Below are 13528 nucleotides of genomic sequence, written 5' to 3' on the forward strand. Positions count from 1 at the left end.
ATTGACGACGGTGCGCACATTTTCGCTCATTTGGAAATTATAAAGGTGGACTGCGAACACCGCACCTTCATCTGACAAAATCTGGGAGCATTCAAGGCGTAAATCTCGCTGCGTGTTTATGTATTGCTAGAGTTGTGCACGAGCCTTGAAAGGGTTTTGAACGTCACTCTCTCAAACGAGATCAGCTGATCGAATGCTCCACCTTGCGGATCGCAGCGATACACGGAGCAGCGATACGTGCGCTTGGGTGCTGAACTGAAAGCACCGAAAGTCGCGTTGTGATATCGTGGTTTGCTGTTGAATTGAGTCAACACATCGGCCGCTTCATTCTGTGTTTACGTCGTTACATGTACTCTAGTAGACCACGGGCCTCTGTCTCCCGAAAAACTATGCAGCGATTAGGCAATCGCGTGTGACTCCATGCGAGCAGCCAACGTCCATCATGTGAAACGAAATAGTACGTCGTCGTCTTGCGCTGCTGCTTCCTCATCAGAAGCACGATTCTGCAAGCACTCTCAAAATGCGGGTACGCTAAACGCGACCATATCCGGTACGTAGTCTTTCCCGATGTTTCAGACTCGATCGGGCGTTCCAGAATGTGAAGTGAATATATTTAGTTCCGCTTTTGGCGTTCAGAAATGAACGCGGGTATCGCAATGTTCATTTTTGCTTGCAGACGTCGGGAATCATGGAAGATTACAAGTTTCTATTTAAAGTCGTGCTAATAGGTAACGCTGGTGTTGGGAAGACATGCCTTGTCCGGAGATTTACGCAGGTAACCATATGGACTTGGTTTATACGCTTTGCGCAGTTCAGAAATTTCCGCTGGTCTGACGAGTTCCTGTTGGCTGCTTTTCAGGGTCTATTTCCTCCGGGTCAGGGGGCCACCATTGGTGTCGACTTTCTCATCAAAACTGTCGAAGTGGACGGCGAGAAAGTGAAAGTAAGAGGCCCTGCTTGTTCGGTGTACCGTCAGCGTGCGAGCGAGCGTTGAACCACGCATGTTCACTTTTTCAGTTTCACCTAGTGCTCACTTGTTCAATGCAACCGCGTTCTGTAGCACGACAGTCGGCTTATGTTCGAAAATAGCCGATATCGCTTAATCCGCTTAGAGGGGGGCGATTAGCGCTCAGCTGTTTTTATATGCGTGTGTGTATATTTCGGCATGTGCAGTAGGAAATGCGCAGTTGTAGAAAGAAAATCATCTGATGAATGCCATCGGAATGTAGCTATTGAGCTCCTGCTCTGAAACGTTGCCAAGGTTCATTGTTCTCGCTCACATTTATCTTTTGCGTATGCTGTAGATCGCAGTTTTTAATCTGTCACTGCTGTGGCCTCATCTGTGCAATTCGCTATCAGTGTGCCGATTTTAGCAGTATTAGACCATTTTGTAGAGCACTGTAATGTTCCAGATAGCTCATTCACTGACTTCCCTTTTTGTGTGTTTCACATTTGTTGGGAAAGCCTCTTGTCCGCCTCGGTGGAACAGTGGTTATGGTGCTCGACTGCTGACCCAAAGGTCGCGGGTTCGATCCCGGCCGCGGCGGTCGCATTTCGATGGAGGCGAAATGCTAAAGGCCCGTGTACTGTGCGATGTCAGTGCATGTTATATAGCACTAGATGGTCAAAATTTCTGTAGCCTTCCACTACGGTGTGCCTCATAATGATATCGTGGTTTTGGCACATAAAACCCCATATATTGTTATTATTATTGGGAAAGCCTGTGCTGTTCATTGCCGTGAGGAAGTTTATATAGCAGAGGTTAAAGGCACCATTTCCTGTCTCATGATCTCGACTTTTATGCCCACCTTTGAGAAGCAGCTATCAGGTGGTTAAAGCTGCATTGCTATTATACATCTTTCAAAGATGTAAGTTTTGTCTGTAGATAATTATGACTTCAATTTCCCAGCTTGAGAAGTGACTACAGGAGAGACATGCAGAAGTTCTGATGTGCAAAACTCCCACAAATAGCTTGCATGTTTGTTTCATCTGTTCCACTGTAGCACTAGGGCCATCGAAATGTTCAGGGATGCTGGTAAAGTAGACGGGACAAATATTTGTTCGTTGCTAGATGAGTTGACATATATTGACAACAGCATTGTTCTGCTAGCACAACACCATTCAATGGCCATAACGAGGAAGAGAACGACAAACCATCTTGTGAGTAGGTATTGAGCATTTTCGGAATAAGATTTGAAACCAATGGTAAAAGTCACATTTGCCCACTCCCAGGTAATTCACAATGCACGCAGAGTGGACGCATTGCCAACTTAGTTGCTAGACAGAACACTTGCTGTGCATTTCGTTGGTGTGACAGACAAAGGCCTACTCCAAACCTTTCACTACATCTTCATAGATTGTCTATCGCTTTGTGGATTGATCTGGGCACTTGCTTGTTACTTTATGGTGTCTCTTTCAGCAACATCTGTAGAATTGTTTTTCTTTTCACTTATCTATACTGACAGCATACTTACAGAATTATTTTTTGCTTTTAGCTGTACAGTTTCACTGGTACCCTCTCTATTAAATGCATTAGAAATACAGAAGCTCTCTTTATAGATGAGTGCTGTATATCTCCAAGTAATATATGTTGCATTTGAAACAGTAGGCCACATTCTTGGTACTATTAGCAGCTGTATTTCTAAGCCACAAGATACAAAAGTTGATGAAAGCTGAGAAATTCCTGAAATATCAGTTTTGTGGTATCAGATTCATATCGTGTGTTCAAATCAATGAGGTGCAGCTGGTATAGTGCCTGAAGTACGAAAGATGCTCTTGGCTTCGGAAAGTACCACTGTTTTGTAAATTAGGGCCATGAGTAAATACACCACATTTGTCTGTTTCAGTGCAATAGTTGTATGAGGAGAGTGTACAGTACTCACGAATTCAAACGTGACATCAAATGTTTTAATGTAACGACTGGTATGCGCAACTGCTCGACATAACCATGTCATGTCGCGACAAATCTGGTCTCTAATGATAATGTTGGCTCTGATATATGCATTCGAGTCAAAATTACGCCGATATGACCCGAACTGAAGACGCTGGAAACAAAAGTATGTTCGTTACTTAGCCCTTAATTGTCCTGCTTCAATCCGTGAGTACCGTACATGCGTGTTGCTGGTATCTTTCATTCCTGAATATGTCTTTTAACCAAGTATAGCACTTACACATTATGATGTATGTACAGTTGCAGATATGGGACACAGCAGGACAGGAACGTTTTCGTTCAATCACCCAAAGCTACTACCGTAGTGCACATGCTCTCATTCTCGTCTACGACATCAGCTGCCAGCCAACGTTTGACTGTTTGCCTGACTGGTTAAGAGAAATAGAACAGTATGCCAGCCCCAAAGTCCTGCGGGCATTAGTAGGTAAGCCAGCATGCAATCGTCATTTCTTTAGCATGTTAATCTCTAATGTATTTGCCATATTGTAACAAGAAAGCCTTTCATACTAAGTTTATCCTGATTCGATTTCTTTATACATATCTTCATCTACCACATTGCATCTGCTTTGGTATATAAAAACATATTTAAGCAAAATAAACAGACTTCCTTAGCTGTGCATTAATAGTGACATCGGTGCTACTGTTGCAGCTCTTCATCGCTAAGCTGGCCCTAATTATATTATTTCGTATGGTTGTAAGAAGTATATCGTTTGGTCTTCAGTCTTATAAGTGATCGCCTGGTACTCTGCACATACTCTAATTGCCACATTGGGAAAGACTTGCATCTGCCAAGTCCCTGCTACACATCAGTAGTGGATGAAACAGTCTTAGTGGGGCAGCTTTCACCTAATCTTTCATGCAACGTTAAATGCATCTAGACGTAGCTTCCACTGCCGACAAAATGAGCCTGGAAAACTGGTTTAAGTTATATGCAGGTTGACCCAAGTTCTTTTGCGCTGGGCACACTTATGAGAGGCATGCTTATTCGTTGCTTTTGTGCCCAGAAAGAGAAACAGCTTAATTTTTACAGCTGCTGAAAAGAGAATCTGCTAATTGCTGATTGCAAAGAAACAGTTGGTTTATGCCTGCACTGTGATTGCTAGGGAACAAGATTGACCGTGAAGACCGGGAGATACCAACGCACATTGGTGAGGAGTTTGCTCGTCGGAGTGACATGTACTTTGTGGAGACATCGGCCAAGGAGGCTGACAACGTGGACAAGCTGTTCACTGAGATCGCTGTGCGCCTGACAGCCGAAGCAAAGGCCACTCACGCCCGATACTCTGGACGGCCGTCAACTACTGGCGATTCATTGCCGGATTTGAAAGAAGCTGCAGGAGACAAAGGGGACCATGCTTGCTGCCGTATGTTATGAACATCCCATGTCACACACGCACCCGGTGTGCTGGAACCGCCCTGGTGTTGGGGCACGTAGTTCCACTTGCTCGACAGTGGTTTGGCACCTGTGTATGTTGGAGGCTCTCAAATGACTGCAGTAGGGATGTGTATAGGGTAGCCACTTTCCGGTGTCAAGTTGTAAGTCATTTTACCTAAGCTTGGACACATCACTCCTAGGAGTGTCATTGAAGAGATCTACACAGGAGTCTAGAATCTGTTGGGTGGTTCAAAAAAACCTTGCATTTCAGTTTTCATGAAATGTTAGGGTCAGGCACTCATTTGCTTACCTATGAATTACTGACAGTCTTAAGATTTACAGTTTCAAAGGACCATTAAAATGACTTTTTTTTTTCTGGTCATTCAGGAATAGTCACTAAAGTTCTAGCTTATCTTGGTGAAACTGAAAAAGAGCCATTGTAGTACCTTTTATTCTTCTTTGAACTGACACCTAGATTTCCTTTAGTAACCAAATGAGGGAGACAAATGCCTCGCTGGTCATTGGACAGCCTCCTTCAGCATGTGTTGCCACTAGTCTCTCCTGAGGTTGGGACTATGCTGCCACAACTCTCCCATTTTGCTAGTGCTGCCGCCCGTCTGTTTTTGCTCTTTATGTGTGCACTCATTGCGATATCGAAAGTGTGTAAGTAGTGTCGTAGGCGTTTTAAAGTCGACAAAGGATTCTTGTCGGCCTGCTTCCATTTTTACCCTTTGCTGTAGACTCCCCCATGAGGCTTTCATGGTGCCAGCTCTTTAGTTTTGATCATCAAGGATCCTTTATTTCAGTCTCTGAAGAACAGGCGATCCTGTAACGTCGACTTGCTGCATTCAAATCCCTACAGCAATTTTCTGCTTTGAGCACTAGTTTGTTTACTTTTGCTGGCTTGATTGTAATGAAGGCATCATTGCGATGAAGGAATTTGAGAAAGTGGTCACTTAATTGAATGACAGTTTACTCTTTTGGCATCACATTGTCAGTGTAGTGTAGCTACCTGACCTGCTTTCAGCACCTTCGTATTTCCCTTGTTAGCATTTGACATCGTGTCACATTAGTTCTTGTTACTCTAACATTTACGCCCACAATATCTGTGCTTTGACCTGCTATCACCATCGTAAGTTAGGTAAGACGCTGGCTTTTTTTTTTTTTTTTTGGTTTGTGTTGAATGAAGGAACTTAAAGATCAATATGAAAGTTGAAGCCAGTTTACTTGTTTCAAAATGTGGATGAAAAAAAAAAAAGGAGAGAGAGAGAGGCAAAGGATGTAGCGCAGTGCTGTATCTGTTGATTCTTTTTCTCTTGTTGTTGTCACTCTTTCAGTTATCATTTCAAGATCAAATCAGCACTCATTGTTGATTGACCAGTTGTGCATTATATCTTGGTTGTGTATGCATCACAGGCCCAAACACATCAAAATCATGTGGGCTGGTGCACTCAGAACCCCACCATGTTGGGGAGAACTCATGAGAGGATCTGATGACTATAATTTCCCGATTTATTTGGCAGCTTTAAGCTTCATTATTGCATTGACATGACTCTATATCAAAGGTTGTGTGTTTTCTTGTTTGTTTCTTTGTTTTGGGGGCCTGGGTTTTATTTTGTATTTTTAAAGATTTGTGGCTGCTCTGAAAAGCCTTGATTTCACCAATGAACTTAGTGCTTTTGAGCTGCTATCAATCAGTACACACACACACACACATTTTATGACTTGTTGTTTAGTTTGTTGGCTGCTTGAGTAATCGCTACCTTTACCTATTTAGACAAAACTGCTCAGTTTATCACTTAGGTTGTTGCATTGAGAGCATGCTGGAGATGCAGAGTGTGCACAAATGTGTAGTCCCTTAACAGCTCTGCTGTTGATTTTCACACCTGCATAGTTTTGTGCTTTTCTATGATGACTGTCCTCGAGGAACATGCGGAAGGTTGATGGACACACTTGAAAAAGGCATTTCAAAGTTCGAAAGAGATGGGAACTCTGCCAAACACTCCTGAGCCAAGGTACAGCATTGAGGGATTCTGCAGGGTTTTTTTCTTTAGTGGCTCCTAATGAGCTGATCAGTAGGAACAGAACGTCCATACTTTTACTGAGTAATAGATGGAAGAGTGCGAGAGAGTGTGAAGGAACTGTGCCTGTATAATGTTGACATTTTTCTTTACATTTCGAAAAGAAGACCACTTTTAGGTCAATCAAAAATAGAGCTTTTCTTCTTGTGGTAGTCATGAGCTGTAAACAGTGAAGGTTTGCATTTTCCCGAGACATTGCTCGACAGAGTTAGCAAAGCACTGCTTACCATCCGCTCCACTGAGATTTTCCAGACCTAGGCAGTACAGGGACTGCATGGTTATCCCTTTTTTCGTAAGTGCTACCAGCTTAGCTGCCGCACCACGAAGGATTAAAATAGATTCACCATCATGCTCTACTGAATCGGCTTTGTTGCGGAGCAACAGATGCATTCAGCATTCTGCTGCTCACACAACTGTTGCATGCCCATGCGTTAGCAGTTCTGCTACGCGTTTGTACGGAAATTGCTAGCATATGCCAGTCTAACCGGAGCAAACTGTGTGAGCACTCTGCTAAATCTCTTGCATTGCCGATGAAATAACACCACAGCTTGATTGTGTTATGAAACAGGAAGTATTGCACTATAAATTCCTTATTTGCCTTAATCTCAGTTTAACCTCCTGAGACATTGCATTCAATTTTTTTCAAAAGGAACTTACAAACAGTTGCATGAAATACTCTTCCTGCATGTTAACTAAGGTGCATATGATGAAATGTGCGGAAGCAGTTCAGTCACAGTGTTGAGATAGTCTTATCCGAAAATTGACCCTAACTTGATCTAAACCACTCGTTGCACATGACCCAAACCAAACCTGGATCTTGCTTCGAATGCTGCTAGGTACATGAAAATCCAGGACTCAGCATCAACATGGCAACCCTACAAATGATGATGCACCCTCATCTCTGTTTAAAGAAATATAGATTTTATTTTAACGAGCACGAGGAAACTGTTACCTGCTCAATGTGCATGACAATGCTGAAAATGAGACTATTGCACTCGATAACACAGCATTCAACGAGAAAAACTGGTTACTTATCCCCAGTTTGTTTTTGGAGCTCAGGAGGTTAATCAATTATTTGCATCTTCACGCTTATTAATAAGCTGCTGCCTGCCATGCATTGCTGTGGTACTGCTGCTTAGAACTCATTGTTATAATTCATTAGTTAAGGCTGTGTAGAGTGTGAACTGTGCTTCTGTTTGCCAAGTGAGCTTGGCACTCGAGCAGAATTAGTTTATTAACGGTAACAAGACTTTGAACATGACAGTCTGTGTGGCAGCTGTGATATCTTTTCTTTTTGTTGTGTTTGTCAGAAAATAGGAAATGAGCTACCATGATGGTAACTCATGGCCTCATTTTAATTCTTTTATGGTAATTGTACCATGCTCAGTGCTGTCAGTCCAAAACTGAAAGCTTGTTTGCTATTGAGATCAACCCTTACCTGCAAGCAGTCTGAGAGTCATAAATTTCTTTTTTTTTTTTTTTTTTTTTGGTGGACGTATACTTACCCTATTTTCCAATGCACCATAGAATATAGGTGACTGGTCATGTTAAAGATGTGTTGTAGGTGTTCTTGAATATCTTCTTTCAAGCTTTGCTCAACGCCTTTACGAGCGTTATGAAAAAGTACATTCCATTGTTGTCAGCATACTTTTTTTTTTTCCACCAAGACAGACACTTTTGACGTCTTCCTTTGTCAGTGCTACTCGTTTATTATTGTACTGCAGTGCTTCTGTTCTGTGTGTGCTACAAGAGTCTGTATATTTGCAAGTTTTAGCTACAGCCGATTGCTGCGCATGGAAATAGCGAACTTTTCTTTTTGTGCTCTCAACACACACTTGCATGCAGACTTTTTAGCCGGTGATGTACATAGACACCCCCCATCAGATAGTTCCTTTTGCCGCTTTTCGGTTTCCTGGCCTCTACCGTCACTGCACTGTCCACGAAACAATTTAGTGACCCAAGTTTATTGTATTTATTTCAGAAGTTGTGAACTTTATTTGATGAAATAAATATTTTAAGTCGCTTATGTGCTTGAACTTATTGCATTCAATTAAGCTTGTGCTGAAAGAAATGAACCTGCTGGCTTAACGTTTTTCCTTTTACTTTAGCATATTGCATATATTTGAAACATGCAAGCCAATCGTCATTTTTTCAGCAGTACCTGCAGGCATAGGTCGACAAACTCACTCATGAGTCGACTCACTCAGACTCGGATCGAGCCGCGAGTCTGAGTGAGTCCGGGTGAGCAATATTTTGGTGAGCTCTAGTTCAAGTGAGTCCACTTCAGAAAACTTTTAGCGAGTCTGAGTCAGAGTGAGTCCGTTAGAGAGAAGTTTTGGTAACTCTGGGTGCGAGTGAGCCCTAAGCGCAAAATGTATTTCTTGAGCGAGTCTGAGTGAGCTTCACACTTCTTTGCAGACCTATGGTTCTATCTGCACAACTTCATCATTACTATCAGCCTTATGTCAGCTCACATTTATACTCCCGTCGACTCGCACATATTTCAAAGCACTAGCGTTCATACGCCAGCTCAATATTTATTAATCGGAGGCGCGAGTTACTAAGAAGGAGGGGGGAGCGGGGCAGGTTGACCCCCCCCCCCCTTCCGCAAACTCTTTCACAGGAACTTCTTGATAAAAATATCTCGTATGAATCGCCACTATCAAAAGGCGCCATGTAGAGCACCAAATATGCGAGATATTGATGTTAAAGAGCACTGACACCAGGGTCAAAAAAGCCAATTATAAGTTAACAGACTCGTGAGTCAACTCACTGAGACTCGGATAAGAGCCGCGAGTCTAAGTGAGTCTGAGCAATATTTTGGCGAGTGAGTCCGAGCAAGTCCGGCTGAGAAAAATTTCAGCGAGTCTGAGTCCGAGTGAGTCCAGTTGAAAATTTTGGCTAGTCTGAATCCGAGTGAGCCCTAAGGGCAAATTATATTTCATGAGTGAGTCTGAGTGAGCTCCATATTTTTTGTCGACCTATACCTACAGGAGACTGTACAAGTCAAAATTGCAGCCAATGCCAGTAAGTTTTTTCAAAGCCTCGAAAATTGTCCATTTTGGCGACTTCCCAAGTTCCTTTACACGGAAAAGCTCGCACAATTCTGTATTTTTCGTAACTATATTATTCTCTCTACTGCTTTCCACCTTAATTTTATCCTTCGTGTAGGTTCACTAAAAAAGATTTCTGCCTTTGTGAACACTGTTTAAACCATTACATTTATGACTATAACATGGGTGCTTGGTGATTTTTCGCTTTCATGACTTGTTAGCCTATTAAATTCTACACCAAGATACCATGTGTGGTCCATATAAAATTGTGGCTGCTGAAATGAGTATTTCTCTAGTGCATTTGGTAGACCGATAAATACCGATAGTACTCACATTTGGTTATTGTAGAAAAGGAATAAATGCCAACCACAATGCCTCCTCCCGACCAGACGAGATTCCGTCAAGCCCTGGAGTTCACATTTGGTTATTGTAACAAAAAAAATGTGGGCCGATGTCTGCAGCTTCTAACGTTGGTGCCTTGCTGTCTGTTTTCATTGGCAGCAGCCAAAACACTGTGCAAATTGCCAAAGCAACATAGAACCTTTTTTTTTTACGAACTCTTCATCGCCAGTGCTGTGGACTTTAAGATGCACATTTTGTGTACGTAGGTTTTCCAAAATTTGTCAAATTTTCAGTGAAAAGATATAAATCTAATCCCCCTGGATTTAATGAAACACTACTGCTAACATAGGGCAATGCAAACCAGAGAGGTTTGCAGCACGTACTCTAGAAGGGAATCTAGCATTAGTGTGTGCAACATCCACCACTGCTATGATGGCCAGTACGTGGATATGTCTAAACTTCACCTTTTGCTCTATATGTATTTTATCAGAGTAAATTACAAACACAAATTTAGAATGTCAGAAGAAATTGCCACAAATGTTTCTGCTTTGGTGTCATTTGTATTGACTGTGCACACTGTGCCCTACTTTCACCCACCACTTCACATTACAACAACAAACTTCCCATTCATGAAAGTCGCAAAATAATTCCATTATTACTCCCTCATGCATGATGAAGCAGTTTTCTGGAGACGGCTACAGACAAACACCTTCCGCACTGCACATGATATCGCTGCATGTACCGCGCACAATACCAGCAAAAATGTCCCTATTGCGATGCTCCAGCTACACTACCATGCCACTTTGGCGTGTTGTCTTGCGAGTGACAAGGCGACCCTCTAATCCCACACCCCACCAGACACGACACACTGGTGGCATGCCCTTGCTGTCCAGCATCAGCTACCGGGACCAGCTCGATCTGGTCGCGAGAACACACAAGGGCAGCCATGACTCATGGGTTCCTGGACCGAGGACTACACCCACACCCAGGGCTCAAGAGACCCTGCGGTTTCACTAATAGATGTTTTCTCCATCTCTCTCTCTCCCATTACGGATGTTACTAAAGTATCATGCACACTTGGCAAAAATACAAACGAGACAGAAGTTCGGTAGAAGATTTTTGCTTGAAGTGATGAGAAATCGGTGAACAGGGTGTGTGGTTGGGAGAGCCGAGCATACACATACACGCTGCCAAGAAACGCAGTTGGACAGGTCCAGTTGTGGAAACGTTGGCTCCAGCAACACCCCCTGTTCGATTTCTCATGTACACTTCACAACACACCTGAGAAAGCGAGTTTTCAATGCAAGGATAATGGTCAAGTTATGAATTGTGAATGCTGAACACCCAAAAGCTCTCGAGAAGCATTGCAAGGACAGCACAAATTATAATTGTGCAGTAATGTAGAAGACATCTGCTAACCACAATTTAAATTATGGGTAATTACGATTTTGTATTTCCACCTAGCAATTTAATATTAAACTATGGTGCAAGATTTACACATTAGAAACTTGTAAGCACCGTAGGGTGGTAGTACAAAGGTGGAAATGAACATTGGGCTGTTTGTTCAACAAATGTCTTGACATGAATGTAACGTAACTACAATAAAGACTACCAGACTGAATAATTTTCAGGACAAACGATCTTTATTTGTCACGTCGGGACAAAGGAACATATGGCAAGTGAGCAGCTTTGATTTACGAATCATCTGCAGAAGAGTAGGTTCTGATACTACTCATATAGCTGCAGGCAATGAAAGTGAACAATGATCAAACATCTGTGCAAGTAATGGTTATTAACGTATGTACAAGAGTACATCACATACACAACTATGATATGTACATTTGATTGAGCTGCCATTCATTAACTATGAAGGAAAAACTTGCGCTGTCACTATGAATGACAAAATGGAAAGTAGCAATGTACGCTTATCGCCAGAATGGGAGGGACTCGAATGCTAGCCATTTATATAATATACAACCACGCACTCAAGATAACACCACAACTGAATTCTTCATTAACGATGAAGGAAAGACTTGCGCTGACACTATGAATGACAAAATGGAAAGTAGCAATGTACGCTTATCGCGAGAATGGGAGGGACTCGAATGCTAGCCATTTATATAATATACAACCACGCACTCAAGATAACACCACAGCTGAATTCTACACCACAAATTGACTGTACAAAAAGCTTAACTCCAGAATGCTGCCTTTTTCACATTCTCACCGAGCATTGGCATAAAAGTTTGCTGCCATGCTGCAAACAACACAATTGCGTATGCCATAGATAAAGACATCACAGCACACAGCAATTTCATTTGTACGCTACATGAGTATTTGGCTCTCCTTAATTTTCAATTACCCATGTTCCTGTAAGAGTTCTTCCAGACCTCAGCGAAGGTTACGGACGAGTGAAAGCGGTAGAAGATGCTGAGAGGTAGCGAGGCCCGTATGATCACTGTCCAAGCCATGAACCCGTAGAAGCCAAGTTGCACGGGGCTGGCCTCAACCTTTTGCTTCTCGAAGGTGTAGATGATCCAGAGCGTAAGATTTCCGATGAGCAAGAACGTGATGACCTGCCGGCCCGGCTTGCTGTGGTCGTGCTCGGGCAGGTACGTCATGCGGCAGGTTATGTCCGCAATGAACAGCGACTGCATCGTCACCTGGACGATGGTCAGGATGCTGGTGACCATAACCAGAAGGTTCGGGATGTGGTCTTTGGGCAGCAGGCTTCCGGCTATGATGCCAAACATGGCATAAACGTAGAGTCCGAACGCGGCCACGCTGAGCAGGATGCTCCGCAAGTGATCCTTCCGATCGGGGTGAAAGCGGAGCGACTTGATGCGGAAGAAACCGATCGTTATGGCCCCGATGGTCAGCACCTTGATGCCGCAATGCGAAAGGTCAGACAGGTAGATGGCCAGCATCGCGTATCGCTCGTGCTGGATCAGCACGAAGAAGACAATGAGGCAGATGGTGGAACAGACGAGCACCAGGAGGCCAAAGAACAGACCCTTGCTGGACCCCGTGCAGTTGACCTTGGTGCCCGCCTGGAGGCTAGAGGTGCGCGATATGCCATCGTCGTGGCTGTTCTCGACGTGGTACACGGGATCCTTGCCGATGTTCTTCCACATGACGTACAGCACGGCCGCGCTGATGAGGCTGTACTCGACGATGAACGGGTACAGGAAAGGAGACGAGTCGGACACGATGGTGCCCATGATGTCCTGCTTTTCACACGGGTTGGTGAAGTTCTGCGACGCGTTTTCCTGGGAAAAGCGGCTTCGCTGCACTGCGAGGAAAACGCAAAGCGGCGATTCGCACGTTACAATCAAAGGCGACATTACTGAATGTATGCCGGAACTATAGTTCCGCTCAAACAGCGAAATAAACCTATGGTGGCGTTCTACCCTAAAGGGCAAAAGGTGGAGTAGGAGGAGGCGGGGAGGGGTGTTAGTCATTGCTACCTCGTTGATAAGAATTCACTTGAACCGAAATACAACATTAGCTCGTAGCACCAGGTTCCCCAACAGTTCCCAAGAGACACCCATAGGCGTGCGCACAGGGGGGGGGGGGGGGTCGAGGGGGGCGGCTGCTCCCCCTAATGACGTAAGAGGGGGGCGCAAAATCTGCCCCATACATTGACTTAGCATGGTGGGGGGCACTGCAATGAACCTTTGCCCCCCCCCCCCCCCTGATGGGGAACCCTGCGCACGCCTATGGAGTG

General features: G+C 43.8%; 2 protein-coding genes across 5 annotated transcripts in view; one reads left to right on the forward strand and one right to left on the reverse strand.

The window, feature by feature from the left end:
• The first annotated feature begins 222 nt into the window (after positions 1–222).
• LOC119382595 (ras-related protein Rab-30) lies at positions 223–8432 on the forward strand. Its single transcript, XM_037650364.2, has 5 exons — positions 223–550; positions 677–775; positions 860–943; positions 3191–3374; positions 4054–8432. The coding sequence occupies exons 2-5, from the start codon at positions 689–691 to the stop codon at positions 4323–4325; spliced, it is 627 nt and encodes a 208-aa protein (XP_037506292.1). The 5' UTR covers positions 223–550; positions 677–688; the 3' UTR covers positions 4326–8432.
• Positions 8433–11440: 3008 nt separating this feature from the next.
• Positions 11441–13528, reverse strand: part of LOC119382596 (proton channel OtopLc) — a 39151-nt gene continuing 37063 nt past the window's right edge. For all 4 annotated transcript variants that reach the window (XM_037650365.2, XM_037650366.2, XM_037650367.2 and 1 more), the window contains one exon: positions 11441–13093. In XM_037650365.2, coding sequence (XP_037506293.1) covers positions 12156–13093 — 938 coding nt within the window. In that variant the 3' untranslated portion in view covers positions 11441–12155. The remainder of the gene's footprint in view (positions 13094–13528) is intronic.

Source organism: Rhipicephalus sanguineus, chromosome 2 (assembly GCF_013339695.2).
Source record: "Rhipicephalus sanguineus isolate Rsan-2018 chromosome 2, BIME_Rsan_1.4, whole genome shotgun sequence".
NCBI classification, from domain to species: Eukaryota; Metazoa; Arthropoda; class Arachnida; order Ixodida; family Ixodidae; genus Rhipicephalus; species Rhipicephalus sanguineus.